The sequence below is a fragment of the Branchiostoma belcheri genome, unplaced genomic scaffold (assembly GCF_001625305.1).
Source record: "Branchiostoma belcheri isolate BF01 breed outbred unplaced genomic scaffold, Haploidv18h27 scaffold7, whole genome shotgun sequence".
NCBI classification, from domain to species: domain Eukaryota; kingdom Metazoa; phylum Chordata; class Leptocardii; order Amphioxiformes; family Branchiostomatidae; genus Branchiostoma; species Branchiostoma belcheri.
This window is the reverse complement of record NW_017804353.1, coordinates 4,005,049-4,020,823: the sequence shown is the minus strand read 5'-3', so window position 1 is coordinate 4,020,823 and position 15,775 is coordinate 4,005,049. Positions and strand designations below refer to the sequence as shown.

At 41.8% G+C, this 15,775-nt stretch overlaps 1 protein-coding gene across 3 annotated transcripts in view; it reads left to right on the top strand.

The window, feature by feature from the left end:
• Positions 1-15,585, top strand: part of LOC109484540 (synaptotagmin-5-like) — a 36,429-nt gene extending 20,844 nt beyond the window's left edge. For all 3 annotated transcript variants that reach the window (XM_019787858.1, XM_019787857.1, XM_019787859.1), the window contains exons 3-7: positions 318-450; positions 7,004-7,128; positions 7,447-7,866; positions 8,261-8,381; positions 14,494-15,585. In XM_019787858.1, coding sequence (XP_019643417.1) covers positions 318-450; positions 7,004-7,128; positions 7,447-7,866; positions 8,261-8,381; positions 14,494-14,807 — 1,113 coding nt within the window. In that variant the 3' untranslated portion in view covers positions 14,808-15,585. The remainder of the gene's footprint in view (positions 1-317; positions 451-7,003; positions 7,129-7,446; positions 7,867-8,260; positions 8,382-14,493) is intronic.
• Positions 15,586-15,775: the final 190 nt, after the last annotated feature.

Here is a 15,775-nt window from a genome sequence, read left to right as displayed (position 1 = left end):
TATAGTCAAATTTATTGCAGTCATATTCATAAATAACATTTTTTTTAAGAAATTCGTGTCAGAAACACTAAGAACAATAGGGATTTTCGATTCTAACATTGATATGGACGTTACATACTATCACAGATTTCTACATAAATATTTGCCTACAACGTCTTCTGACCATTCTCGACGTTGGCGCCCTTTTGGATAGCCGAAATTAACAGACTCCTTCCCGTTCCCAGAAGGCCCTAACTAACAGACTCGTTCCCAGAAGGCCCTAACTAACAGACTCGTTCCCAGAAGGCCCACACTAACGGCCTTCCTCTCGTCCCCAGCATGCCCGCGGCCCGGTGACCATCTCGCCCAGCCGGACGTCCCTCAAGTCTCACCCCAGCTCCTCAGAGTCGTCAGGAACGCCGCTGGCAGAGGAATTCTGGGTACCGGCACTCAAGTCAGCCGGAGGAGAAGGTGAGGCTTCCTTTTTTTTCAATTCATTCACGCAAACATTGACATAAACATAGAGCCTCCCTAAACTCTAATACCTATACATAAAGTAAAAGTAATACATGTATCTATAAATAAGCCTTACAGAAAGTACCCCACTTACCCCGATGCCTCTCCAGCTTCCCTCTCCGAGACGCAATCAGGTATTCTGTTTTTTGATAGAAAATTACTAGTTTTTTTTCTAGGTGAGGCTTCCTTGCTTCGCATTGGCTGCTATTTTATTGCCATTCCTTGCCAAAAACAATTATTTTCAACCTAATCATGTCATGTCCCGACTACATATCTACGTACTTAGGACAATATATATATATATATATATATATATATAGCGCTTTACAAAAGAGAGAAACTATTGTAACGGACAGAAACCTTTAACGAACATTATGTAAATTCGCCATTTACGTCCATATTTCTGCAATTATAGTTTTTAGAATAGACTAGAATTATTGTATTTATTGCTTTGTCACTGTCATAAATTATACACTATACAAATGTTGAGCAATAATAGCTTTATTGCACAATAATTGTACAGGTACAAACTGTTGAGCAATTAAGTTCATTCAATTGTTTGGCACTCAAAACTTAAGAATCCAAAGCTAAATTCACGAAAAGCAGTTTTGTACACACGGTGAAACCAAACGTCTTAAAGTTTTAAAAGGGTAAGACCCCTGTCTTATGTAACCCGCTGTGTAATGACTCAGATAACACGTCTCAAGGGACGTTCCCGTCCGCGAGCTTTGTGTTATCACCGGTTAAGTAAGATTCATCCTTCTGGTGCCGCACGGCGGTAGAATGGCTTCTTCGGTCTCTGGACTGAAGCCAATGTGATAAATCATTACCTTCGTACGCGGAGGTATTGTTCTAAGTGTACACGAATATGCCTGTGTTCGTAGCTATTTGAATACATTAGCGACATAAGAATGACGAATAACAACCTTTATTGTCATTTTTCCCACACTGGGCTAAGTACAGGTCACACCAAAAATAATGAACAGATACACTTAACAGATACATAATAAAACTATCATTAGATAAATTCATAAGAAGCGAGAAGGGCAATGGTGCACTCGCAGACTGACAGGAAGGTCGAATTGGGGGTAAAATGGTCTCCATACAATCTACCAACAAGAATCTCCCTATCAACTTCTGAAAAAAGCATCTAGTCTGACAAACTATAATGTTAATCCATTATTATAAGTGCAACCTTGAAGTAGTTGGTACAAATCAAACGTACGTTGAGGTAGCTATTGTTGTATCGGTGCATAAATAAAGGCCAGAAATAATAAACGATTCTCTAAACCGGACGAGGCAATACAGATATTTCAGCACTGTTGCTCCTCCCTTCCTAAAAGCTACTGTAACATAACAAATAGCAGTTATTATACAAATCATACAATGGTCCAGTCACGATGAGCCATTTCAGCTGTTACTTGTATTGGCGCTTTTAAAAAGGTTTTATCCATAGATCAACATATGGGGTGAAAATTGACTACACATATGAACCGTAATCCTCGTGCCCACTTAACAGTCATTTGACCACAGCGTAAAGTAGTGGCGCCGGTTTAGAGTCTGGCTCCTGGCTCTCCGGTGACACGGCTGTCCACTTGCATTAGCAGCTATCTCTGTTAAGAGGATTTGGCGACCGTCTTGTCGACAGTGTCCTAATAGAGATGAACGCCACGAGCGTCAGACACGTAGATAAATTTGCCGCCGGCCTGCTTCGGTTGGACATTTCGGTATGGAACTTTCAAATAGGTTTATCTTTCAAATTTAACATTTTCAGATGACATGGCATTTTTCAGTCGTTATTTTTAAAGAGCGGATTATCTATAATCCAATATGACGTACGAATTGGACAGAAAGAACGCTCCAATACGTTGCAAAGCTTGTCATGATTTGTCCATGGCTTAACTGCTACGTCAAGCGCGATGGTATATGTTAGTCCGGGGCTAAAGGCAAGGCTTAGCTTATTACTCCCGCCCTGTGGTATTTCAGCACTAACCGAAACCGGCGTCACGTTTCGATTACCATTTACTTACGGCCTGACCCTCCATCTGCTGGTTAGGCCACAGTATGTTAAGTTTATGGATGACATCCTCGGCAGACTCCAAATCTAATGCGATAGGGCGAAAAAAAGCAAGGCGGGAAAAAAGCAAGATTCCTATATGTTCAAATTTTGGCATCATGAACCTTGTTAAAAGTTTTCAATCATTGTACAAATGGTTTTGATTCAGTGGGAGCATCATATATGAAAGGAATGAAGTACATCACTGCATAAAAGTAAAAGGCAAAACGATAACTTAGAGCCTTATATTATCTCCTCTCTTAATCTGCCATCCACGCCCTGGCATGGCATTTTCGGCATGTTGACCACTGTCAAAGGGCAACAAAATTTCTTGTTTTTTTTTCTTTCAGAAATCAGGCGAAAATTAACGCGAGCTAATGTCATCCATAAAAATTACTTGCTGTGGCCTTACGACGGGCTGTTACCGTCACTCCCTCCGGAAGTGGTATTACTAGCCTGACCTTTCCGGATTCAGTCAGGAAGTTCCCGCGCTGATACCTTCGTATAAGTAATGCCACGCCAGAAGGAAATGTATCATTTGTAAAGACCTTTGCTCACAGGGGCGGCTGTAATGTCTGTAAAACACTGGCGGTTGCGCCCGCGGGTCTGCCGACAGAAGGCGTAAATTCTGGGTGATAAAAAGGCGAACTTTACAGATGAATGGATTCGGATTACGTGAACTATGTTCGTGATGTGATATGAAATGTGACGATAAAATGCATACATTTGTATATGCCAGAAATGGACGACCTTGCAACGACATTAAAGCCTTTGCAATTGCAAGAACGGTAAATCTATAATGATTTCTCAGTTGAAAATTCTTGGAATACCTGAAGAGACCTCACATTCTTTGGTGAGGCAAAAAAAATGCGTTACACGTAAGAAGTAAAACCAGTATGATCTGACATATGGTACCCCGATCCCATTTCAGAAGCCAGCTTAAATCGTTCCTTGAATTTCATATTCTATGTCCTATTGGTAGACTCGCAGCAGATGTCTATAGCCTTCATTACACAGAAAGCTATGCCAGTAAGAAGAAAGGTTGATAGCATGAACTGTCTGTCTCTGAAAACTTCTGCTCTCCCAAAAACTAACAGCAAAGTGTCAGAAGTGAGCATCGTGTCGCCGAGGTCACCTGCCGCGACATGACGGCGATGTGAGTTGGCACCTTAATGTTCGGTCTGATGATCCCTACAGACCGTCCCTGTCACGCAGTTTCTGCTGTGGATGTGTGACTTCTCTGCACTTTTGTCTGAAAGCTGCATGCCGACACGACCTCGCCTGATTTGGCTTGAGTCGTGGCGCACGTATGTAGGAGTGCCGTCGTCATGGAAAATTCCATCTTCTAGCTGTTCACGCACCGCTGCCACGCACTGACGCGTCATCTACGTGATATGACGCTAGAAACCACCGTTATGTCGTTGGTATTTTGTCGAAGACGCCGAGAACCTGTAGGTAGGAAATAACTATGCTAGCTAGAGTACTGTCGAGGGCAATATATACTTGTCTTACGGCGCTAATGTGATATATTGCCGGTACCCGTAGTTGTAATTCGTTCTGTGTTTGACACAGTGAGCGATAGAAAATTATAACAGAAGTGAACCACACTCTGCTTTGCTCATGGAATGTAAAATGTCATCAATACTTTACTGGAAATAGTATGTCAGAGACAAGTAGAGAAAGCTTGCCTGTGCGTGTTCGGAAATGTACTTGATAATGTCTTTAGGCCATTCAGGTTGTCATACATCGACGACAGTCACTTCACATTTGAGAAATCCTACGGAGAGAACACTTAAACTAAAGGGGAAACAAATGCACGTTGGCAAAAAGGTAACTGCAGACGGCACTTTAAAACCACTTCAACAGACGCGATACACATCTAACGGTTCTGTCCCGCGGCCGAGGGTAAGATTCATGCAGCTTTCCTTTGAAGGATAATAGCAGAATCCATCAAGAGCTACCTATCTCCGGGTAGGGTCTTACCAGATGACGTGGTCCGGGGCACATATTACTCTCCCGCTTGCTGAGGCTTAAGGACGTTGTCAAGCCGCCCATTTCTGAAGTATGAGGGAGATGGTAACAGATAGGTTCGCCTTACACCAGCTACATATGCGGTCCGTCAACAGGGTTGTTGGCACCATCATTCACCTTATGAGCAACACTTAGGACCCTATGAGGTACACTTAGGACTGCTTGAAAACAGAGAAGGTGTATGTCAAAGCATCATCTGTAGAGGTAAATGATAGGGTTCAGCCCGGGTAAAACTGGACGTAATAACATGATACAAGTCAGCGCGTTAGCAGCGAAGGTTGCAGAGTAGACAAACCATTCCAAGATGGCGGACAATATGGCATATGCTTATCCAACTATCCTTTTTGTTTTTTGTTTTTTCTTACTGACAAGCGGTGGCTGAGAAAAATAAAAATCGGCGAATGCAAGCTGTCGCACGGTTGGTCAATAGCTGTCGAAACAGCTGAGCGTCAGGACTAGAACTAGAAACACTTCTGGCTCATTAATATTGTCACGCTGTTCAAACTCTAATTCAGTGCCTTTCCCAAGGGTACAAGATCGGTGGCATAGCAGGGTTCGAACCCGGGACCTCTTGGTTCCGAGACGAACACTCTACCGTTACGCCACACGACCCCACAAAGTCAATATTTGTAGCCACATGTTTCACGGTATGATTACTTAATGCGAAACGTAATTGGCACACGCATCTGGAAAACATCCAAGTAAGGAAGTAGACACAACACCCAATACATCATCCTTCATTAATAGTTTCACGGAAAAAGGAAATTGGTTTTTAATTTTTCATCAAAAGAATAGGGCTGTCGCTTTAGTGGATATATAACGATCACATAATCACATAGATTTACATTTGACACTTCCGGAATATCAACGTATAGTTCTACATATTTACCATTCATCTCAGGAATTAATAACGTTACGGACGGAATCTATTTCTGTAACTAGGAAACGTATCTCAAAACGTAGAATAATGAGATGTATGTATCATGCTATGTATCAGAAATCGGAGTACAAGAAAAGAACATTACAAAGTATAACGGGGTCATAAAAAGAAAATGTACTGCTCTGTACATAATTTTTCATTAAAACAATATATAACGATCATATAAGCACATAGATTTACCCCTCATACTTCCGGAATATCAACGTATAGTAACTGTTCTACATAGTTACCACTCATCTCAGGAATTAATAACGTTACAGACGAAATCTATTTCTGTAACAAGAAGACGTGTCTCAGCCGCGGGCGGCGCTCATTACGTCTCGCTTCTCCAATAAGATCAAATGTCACAGGCGCGTTTGATTGACAGGGAAAGCAGACGAGACGCTTGCATTACGTAAAATTGATGAACGTTTCGTGATGCCAGTCCCACAGTACGCAGGGACCGTGGAGAAAGATCCTACTCATGGGAGTTACTGCGTGGGCGACTGGAAAATTGTTTTAGACATATCAAAATGTAGAAAAATGAGATAGCTATGTATCAGAAACCGGAGTACAAGAAAGGAACACGACAAACTATAACGGGGCCATTAAAAAATGTACAACTCTAGCTCTGTACATGCAAAAAAGTTAGACATGTATGTATTGTTTGACATTGCATATCGATAACAGGAGAAGTCTTGCAAGTTGTCAGGATTAAAATATCAAGACATTTCGTCGACTGCAGAGCCATAATCTGCGATGCTTTCCTTGTAATTTTCCCCACTTACAATCCATCATCATGTATTCTTCTGTTGAGATGCCTTGTGTAGATTTTATCAATGTCAGAGGTACTTCTGTTGTGATCTGTCTGAGGTGAAGGACTCTAGAACCGCAGGTGCTGTTCGTGACTTGTGTACAAACTGAGTCAGAAGCACTTTGCCTCTTCTCCTCTAATGGATTGGCCCGAAACTCCATTTCTGTGCAAATCCGAGAGAGTTCTAGGAAAGGCAAAATCCATTTGCAACAGCTCCACGCGTTTCAAGATGTCCACTTCGTCGGCAACTTTTTCACGTCGACGAATCTCAATACTATAAAAATGGTTCTCTGAAAAGTAGTAGTACTCATCAAAAGACGGATAAAATGCGTCACCTTTAACCAGTAACCTTTTATCTCATATCCTCCAAAGTCTTTTGGGGGCATAGTTAGGTGTTTTAACACAGTACATGTTGCTACACGAGTATCCCTCAAACTCGTTAACATTGTTTAGGTAAAACTTTTGTTCCCACACACTAAAAAGGTAAATATGTTCTCACTAGAGCTTTTGACCAGTCACTCTGGTCTTCATCAGTAGACTGACCCAGTGAGACTTGTCACGTGGCCTCTCTGAAGTGTGACGTTAACACTGGGTCAAAGGTATCTGGTAGACGATGTCGGCCCCTTTAACTACCAATTCCAACACAGATGAACTTTCATTATTTCTGTTGTTTCCCCTTGGTTATTAGGAAGTACTGTGGAGCTGGTGGGCAGTCAGGTCCAGCCTTTCAGCAGAAGGCGACCCTCCATGTCTGCTCGGTTGGAAAACTCCAGCTTCGACCCCAACTCCGAGATGTACAAACGACTAGAGATGGTGAGTCCGTCATCTGATTGGTCAACCAACCGAACCTGGGTCACGTGGCCACCCAATCACGTGACCATCACGTGACTATCATGTGACAAATGTGTACAATCGAGTATACTAGTAGTATAGGCTTTGTTGTCAAAATAACGTATACGAAGTGTACAGTGTCAACACATATCAGCTTTTGAATGTGTGAGGTTAACAAAATGCTCGGAAACATGCCATACCATATGTCCAATTGATACTAGTAATTGCCAGGGCTTCCACTGTATTGCACTGTATTGTTTGCAATTTAAATAAATGTGTGACGTTTTATTCCATGCCTAGATGAAGACCAAGGAGCCTACCATAGAGTACGCCGGAGAGCTGCACTTCGCTCTACACTACAACAGAGACATGGGCATCCTCACCATTCGCCTGATCCAGGCACGTGACCTCCAGGCGCGAGAGTTCAGCGGCACGGCCGATCCTTACTTCAAAATCTCGGTCCTGCCGGATGAACCCAGAACACTGCAGTCCAAAATACACAGGAAGACTTTAGACCCGGAATTTGAGGAGAAATTCGCTTTTGAAATTCCGCCTACAGACCTGCCGAATAGAACGATACGGTTCCTGTTGTTTGACTATGACCAGTTCTCGCGAGACGAGTGCGTGGGTCAGGTGCTGCTACCGCTGGAAAACGTGGACCTGAGCGAGCGCGTGGAGCTCTGGAAAATGATCGAGTCTTACAAGATCAGGACGCCGGAGGTATTTACAGAGAAAACTTCACTGGATAACCTGTTTTACAAACTTACTGGAACTCAGTCTAATATAGAGAGAATTTTCTTGACACAAAAAAAGTACAGCGACTATCGTAAGGTCTAAGACATGTAGATATACAGACAAATATACATGGGTACAACGAAAATATCCTACGTACAGAACAATAGATGGGTCAACTAATACTACTTGTTCTAAGGTCTAAACATTCTTTGATATATTTACCTATTTGTATATAAATGGGTTAGAACCGGCATGTCTCGTCGATATATCTGCAACTCAATTGCTGTCTATGACGACATAGTTTGGCCTTAGGTTACTACATGTAGTAAGATTTTGAGCTTGTTTGAACGAAGAAATTTTTTTGTGTCTGGATGTTTAGAAGAAGCCTGCCCTTGGTGACCTGCTCCTGACGGCGTCCTACCTCCCCACGGCGGAGAGACTGACCATCGTCATCCTAAAGGCGCGGGGGCTCGAGAACACGCCGCACAACAAGAGACCAGGTCAGTTACAGGACTAGCCTGGATATCAGACTGTCTCCAGGCCCTACTTAGGTTAGGTCCTCGGCTCTAGGGCCAAAATTCCCACGAGGAAATGTCACGACAAACCACCCCCACCCCAAGTTAGATCTAGGGGGACTGTGGTAAAATTTCCTGTGGGCATTTTGGCCCGCGCCCTAGAGCCGAGGAAATGGCCTGTGTAGGCCCTCGAAACAGTCTTGCATCCAGGTCACTACACACTCAACTTACTATGTGACTATCTCCCTAGCCTGTTTCTATGACGGAGACGGTTGGGCAACCAATGAGCGACCACAAGACATTGTTTGTTGAAGTAATTGAGAAAGACCTCGGAGACCATTGAGTGCTCACTAAAAATAACCGAGGAGAGATTTCTTAATTTTCTAGACCTTCGACGTTAACTCAACGGTCTCTTCTTGCTGTCTTTATTGGATCCTGCTGTCTTTGTGACATGGTCTCCTACCTCACAAAGAACATTTCTTCAGGACCCAAGGCAAACATGAAACTTCCAACCACGGAAAAACTGACAGACTTACATATCCTAGAGCAGTCTGTCCACATCAAAGAGTTTGAGAAGGTACTTCCGTACAAAAATAACCTCCACTTATCTTGTGTCTGGACGTCAGAGTTAGGGTAATGGTTCTTTCCCGATGGTCATGATGGGTTTTTATCCTCCTGACGGAATCGTTTCCATTTCAAACGCCAGCGAGCTAAAACTGAACCACTCTGAGAGGATGAGCTGACCTCTCGCGTACGTTCTGACGCAAACAGACGTCGCCGCCGGCCTGCTTTAAGCTGCCGCACAGACGGGAAGTGGGCATTTTATGGAGCGATGACGTAGTTTAGACATGAACGAAAGAATCTTTCCACAATCGTGTACACATCAGGCCTACCTCAATATCCATCGATGTTGCTATAAATATAATCTGATAAATTTTCACTCAGAGATTAACAAAGGTTAAATGGCTATTCATTTTGTATATAGTTAATATCTCACAAAATCGGCAGGCATAGTGCCTACCTTTGCTATAAATGTAATCTGATAAGTTTCCACTTAGAGATTAACAAGGTAAATGGCTATTCATTTTGTATATCGTTAATATCTCACACATTCGGTAAGTGATACTGTCGTTTTATAGATGGATTTCGCAACTGAGACCCTTACCGACTTTTCGTTTTATCGTTATGTGGGGTTAAGATTAACATTGCAAGGGCAACAACTGTAAATAATACTGGGAAAATAAAAATGCTGGGAGGGTTGAAAAGGCATGTTAAGTTATAAACGAGTGCTTAATGGAAAAACTGGCCATAAAATAAAATTGATAGACACCATCGAACGATGTAAACGACTTACCCTTCTAAGTAATGTAGATCATAATTTCAGCCAGCTAAGAGGTTTTAAAATAACAATAACAGATAATATTCCCCCAAGCTGACCTAATACATTCAAAAGTACCATCTATAAATTCAATTGTACGACTTACCATCGTAAGAAATATCCTATAATTTTACTAGCAGTCGTTTTGAAGCTAAAATGGCCGTACGTAAATGTAAATTCACTTCCTGAGTGATGACAGTTAAGTTGATGTAGAGAACGGATTGTAACTTTTAACTCTCCCCTTAGGTCCACCCTATCCATTCCGCGCCCCTGCCTTATGTTTTGTGAGTTTCTTGGTGACCCTCATGTGAATAGTCCCGGCGCCGTACATTCACGAGCCGTAAATGAACGCCCACGTTAAGCCATTGGCGATAGAGCGGCCTCAGACACGGTTATTTCAACTTTACAAATTCTCGGGATTGCGTCTGGCGACGGGGGCATTCTCCTTTCGTGGCGGTCACCTCTAATACATCAGAAAGGCGTCGCTTTCTTGTGTGAAATATCTGTGAGATTAGTTGGAGCGAAGTCGTGACATCTTGGCTGTATATCTTATCAACCTCGGCGTCACCTTATACGTCTTTGTGTAAGTCTTACCTGGGTGCAATTTGGGACGCTTAATTCCCGGGGATGGCGAGTTCGTAAATTGGCAATATTTCTCACAAGCACATGCGCTTTGTGTAAAGTAGCCTGAAGGAGGAAGTAACGGGTGGATAGGCTTAAGATACTGAATATTAAGTTGAAATCGCAACTCCTGTTTCGTTTTAACGAAGTTCGCTAGATCAGTTTGCAGAGATTAGTAAAGATTGACATTCTATCTTGGATGCAACATAATGTTATAGAAGAAGTCAAACCCCCTAATAGCTGGACTAGAATAGTATAGGATAATAGAATAGTACATGTAGTTGCCACGTTTCTCTTACCTATTTATGTATTACATATCCACTCTCATCTGCCACGTATTAGTTTTAAGCAGAGATAGAAAGGTATTTAGTAGAACGCAAAACTTCATTTTAACATATGGGTTTATACCATTCCCCAAGTCTGGCAATGTTGGTTAGCAATTAGCCTTCGGGTATAATAAAGATGATATCATAAAAGAGAAGAAATTTCACAGCTAAATGGTAGCTACATTCTGAGAGGGTTTGGAACGACATAGGTGGGCGGATGTGGGCGTCAGTGGTGCCGTGCACGCTCGGTGAAACACTGTCCACTTATCCTTTCATTTCCGTCGGACACCGATGGCGTTTTCCCCGCGCGTAACGTCGTTTCTAACCACTCAGCCACCATTCAGCTGCAACCACCCACTTAACAACGTGATTTACGGCTGAAAATATCCACAGCAGTCCAACTCCAAGACCTATAACTTCATTTCAAGCATAGTTTTTACCAAATCTACCCACTTACACATGTTGTATGATGGACACTTTTAACAGATGGGTGGGTGGTGGAAGCATTCAGCTACAACCACCCACTTTGCTTCACGGCTGAAAATATACACAGCAGAACTTGTTGTTAATTCGTAAAGTTCAATCGTACACCCATATTTTACAAGACGTCCAACTCCAAGACCTATTACCTCATTGAAAGCATATATTTTTACTATATCTGCTCACTTACATCATGTTGTATGGCAGACACTTTTAACGGCTATAAATGGTTGCTTCGCAGAGTCCAAAGCGATGAATAACGTTATACATTTAGAATGGAAGTCTGAAAGCTCGTGTCACTTTTAACACATATGTGGCTTTATCTGACCACATCCATCGTTCTCTATAGTAAAAAACTTTCTCGCAAGACCGATTTACAGTAGTAAATATAAATGTTGAAAGGAATTCTAAAGCCATTTTCCCCACTCAGCGCACATTTGGCGCTATCTCTGCTTTCGTGACAAAGTGTTCTAACGATCGGGCGTCCATTTCGCGGAATCCAAAACGTCATAAATATACATTTTGAAAGGAATATTCTAAGCTTTCGTCTTTTTTCAAAGCCCATTTGCCTTCATCTACTCACTTTTGAGGGGGATTTGAGCGCCTGTTTTCGACTGTACAGTATACATTGAGAAAGGAGTTATAAAAGTTATTACCTTGTACTAATGTGTTTTTAGAACCTATAGTTAGATCGTCACATTGCAGAATTCAAAAGTTTTGAATACACATTTTGCTAGAAGTTGTAAAAGCCCTTACCCCTTCCATTGCACCTTAGCTCGATGTGTGTCCCTTGCATCAACTCTTCGGCAAAGTCGTTTCAATCCAGAAGTCATTTCGCAGAATTCCAAGTCGTAAATATGTATTTAGAAAGGGGTACTAAAATCCACCGCATTTTCAACATTATATCTGCCTCTGCATCACCGGTATCCTGTGACGAATGTGAATGTACACGGCTAAGCCTCTTCATTCTTCAGACAGATCTTCACTGGGAAACGAAACGTTTTCTTTTCATTCATCTCCCATAATATTGCGGTATAGATCTCCCTTATCCCGCTGTGCTAACGTTGAAGATGAAATAACAGTATTTCATTTTTTTTCTTTTCATAATACCGAAATCCTCCTCTTCCTTGCGTTTCAATGTATATTGTTGATAATTCAACCTAGTTATGTTTAGCGAAGGAAAACACATTGTTTTTGCTACGTTTCCTCTTCTTCTTCTCCAAACCAAAAGGGTCAATGGTCTGAACCAGACTGTCTGTTACCATGGTAACTAGTGTTGGGTTACATCATGTTGCAATTTTATAGCAGAAGGATTTAGACTCCTATCTGACTATACATATGAATGTGTTTGAGTAAGAAAAAACAGAGCAGACCATATGCGAAGGCATTATATGCATTTGATTTGGTTTGCAAATGTTACCTTTCTAGTTATGATTTGCATTAACATGTACATACACGAAAGAACTGAATCCCCCCCCCCAGTTGGAAGGCAAGCATTTTAATACAGGGTCTATCTCTAATCAAGACGCTTCTCCACATGATAAGTCATCGGCAGGAAGAGCAGATTCACCAATCAAGGACGACCAGGGATCATCCTGTACAAGAAAATTTGTTCTCAACATAATTCATTTCTTCAGAAAAATAACGGGCTCCCAAAAATAACGAGGCAGACGAATTGATCCAAAAACAGAACAACGATTTTTGTAGAACAGGTCTCAAAGTGCCAATTTGGCGTACGTGAAAGAGCCGCAATGGACCTTAATGGCATCCAGTGCAGTTTTTAAGGCTTGGAAACCCGATTTCTAAAGCCAATATTCTAGTCATTTATCTACATACTGAGTTGAAACCACACTATCCCATATTGACCCTCATGGAACAAAAATTCCCAAAATTCTGGCGGAATTTGGGTACTGGAAGGCACTTGGCTGATTTTTAGGGTACCACCCAGAAAAAAGGGCTCATCTTGGGGCTTGCTTCTGCAGTTTTAAAAGCCCAAAGTATGAAATACTGACTCAAATGTGTTCTAATGTGAAGCAGTATGTGTCAATATCGCAAAAACTGCCTTATTCAGAATATTTCCAGTGTTGCTGCCCTGAAATCGCATTGGATGCCTTTAATGACTCCTCGGTGTCTGATTGATAGGGAGGAAACAAGAATTGTCATTTGGGGAATAAGCTGACGGCTTCCATCCGAACCTGTATGAAAACGAATGGGGCAGAAATCAATCCGTTTACGCGGGGGTGCATAAGTCTGTCGCCGGCTCCACGGGCTGGCATACTGTTCTCCAATTAACTACAATCCTACTCGTTAGACGGTGTACTTTCCTCACAACGTGACAGGAAAACATCAAAAGCCTCCTCATAATTGCCCTTCCTGTCCACCTATGCGTGCATGTAGAATTTGAAGCTTCGTATACATGTAGGAAATCAGTTGCAAAACCATCGTTTTTTTGGCGTGTTTTAGGCTTTAGGTGTTTCAGTGACAGGTGTCTCAGTAGGGATGACAGCTTGTTCGTTTTCATGTCGTTTAGATCGATCTTCAAGTACTTTTCAAGCAGAGGTTTGGGCTTTGGGTTATTATCGTTTCTTTTTTGCAATGGATTTTTTTGGGCCATGGGGGAGTGAAAAAATTCCAGTGCAAAAAAAGAAACCCCGATAATAACCCAAAACCCAAACCTCTGCTTGGAGAGTACTTGAAGATCGATCTAAACGACATGAAAACGAACAAGCTGTCATGCCTACTGTGCCACCTGTCGCCGAAACACATGCGGACAGGAGGCGGTTACATCGACCCCAATCAAACTTGTTGACACACGGATGACCCCAATTACAAATGTACTCCTAAGAGACGAAATCAAGCTGATTTAAAAGCAATCAAGGCAATATTAGGTTGTAGAAAGTAGACGCAGTATTAGGTTCCGCGGTTCCTTGTCTACTATACTAATGGAATTTTCCAGCACATTGAACATGTACATGTACAACAGCGACTATTTCTCATTGCAAGTAGTGAGGGATTCATCGATGAAGGTTGGACATCTAGATAATGAGATACACGAAATAGTAGTTAATCGAGTAACTGGGTAGATGAAAACTTTCGGACGTTTCAAGAAGCGTCCACAACTTTTAAATTCGTCAGTGACTAACGGAATATGTAGTACAAGGGATTTTTATCCAAGACCTATGAATTGAAAGTACGTGTAGTGGAGGCCACCTGACAGTTTTCAAAATCTATCCAGTTGTTTTATTGTGTGGTGAGGTATTGTGGTTCTAAACATCATTTCCCTGATCCACAGATCCATACGTCAAAGTGTCCATCCTCTACGCCGGGAAGAGGTTGAAAAAGAAGAAGACGTCCACCAGACACTCTACCACAAACCCCGTCTACAACGAGGCCCTGGTTTTCGACGTGGGGAGAGAGTTCATGGACCACGTGTACATCGAACTGGTCATAGTTCACGAGAACAGGTTCGGCCAGAACCAGGGGCTGGGGAAAGTCGTGCTGAGCGCCGAGTCGGAGGGGGAGGAACTAGATCACTGGAAGAGCCTTTCTGCATCTCGCAAAGGAACCGCTAGGTGGCATTCTTTACAGCCGCTTCAACCGGACTGAGATGATGAGTCATAATAATCATTTGAAACTTTCGTAAACATCGACATGTTCATACCATTACTTACTGTGTCAAAATACTCTGCAGTATTTAAGAAACTTAGTTATTTCTATAGATTGTCTTTCCTGCATTTCTATAACAGGGTCTTGGTATTTTTGCATACGTTCTGTATCAGGCATAGTCGATTAAACCAGAAGAAATTAAATTTCTGTGTAAAGCTACGCTTGTTCATGTGAAATAATGGCACAACGCTTTTCAGTGAACGTATTCTGTGTCCCAACAAACAGTATAGATGTACATGCATGTTCTATGCAGTATAGGAAGACCTACAAGTGGGTGGGGAAATGGATACAGACTGGCCAATTTGATACTGTCTTACCCCCACCAAAAGATCTGCTTGGAGATTATACCATATACTGTACATCGGTTTTGTTGTTGGATGCATGTCTGTGTGTTTGCATGTGTTTCCATTGTTATTTCCACATATGCATGCTATACACGTGGGGACGTTAGGTCCAACTAAGGTCCCAGAAAATGATATCTTTCTTGTCTAATTCTCTGTTACATGCATGTCTGTCGCTTTATGGGAGCCAACGGGAAAGTGCATCGACAAAACATTCAGAAATTCACAATACCGGTAATACATGTGTAACAAAGCAGGAAATTTTTAAAAAGTCTTTACAAAATATTCGAGGGAGGTACTAGTATCAGGTTTCTTATTTCAATATTTTATTCTGATATAAAAACTGTATTCAATGTTGTATCTGGAATAAAACTACAAGGACCATGTTGTCTAAGTGAATGCTGCCTTATCATGTATTACTTGAGGTTTATAGGAAAGGTATCGTACATAATACCCGGACACACTTTGATTACACCTGTGATATCTCTTTGATACAAAATTTGATAAAAAATGTACTAATAAATCCCTATTGGATAAATACGGTAATATATTAGAGATCACTTAAGA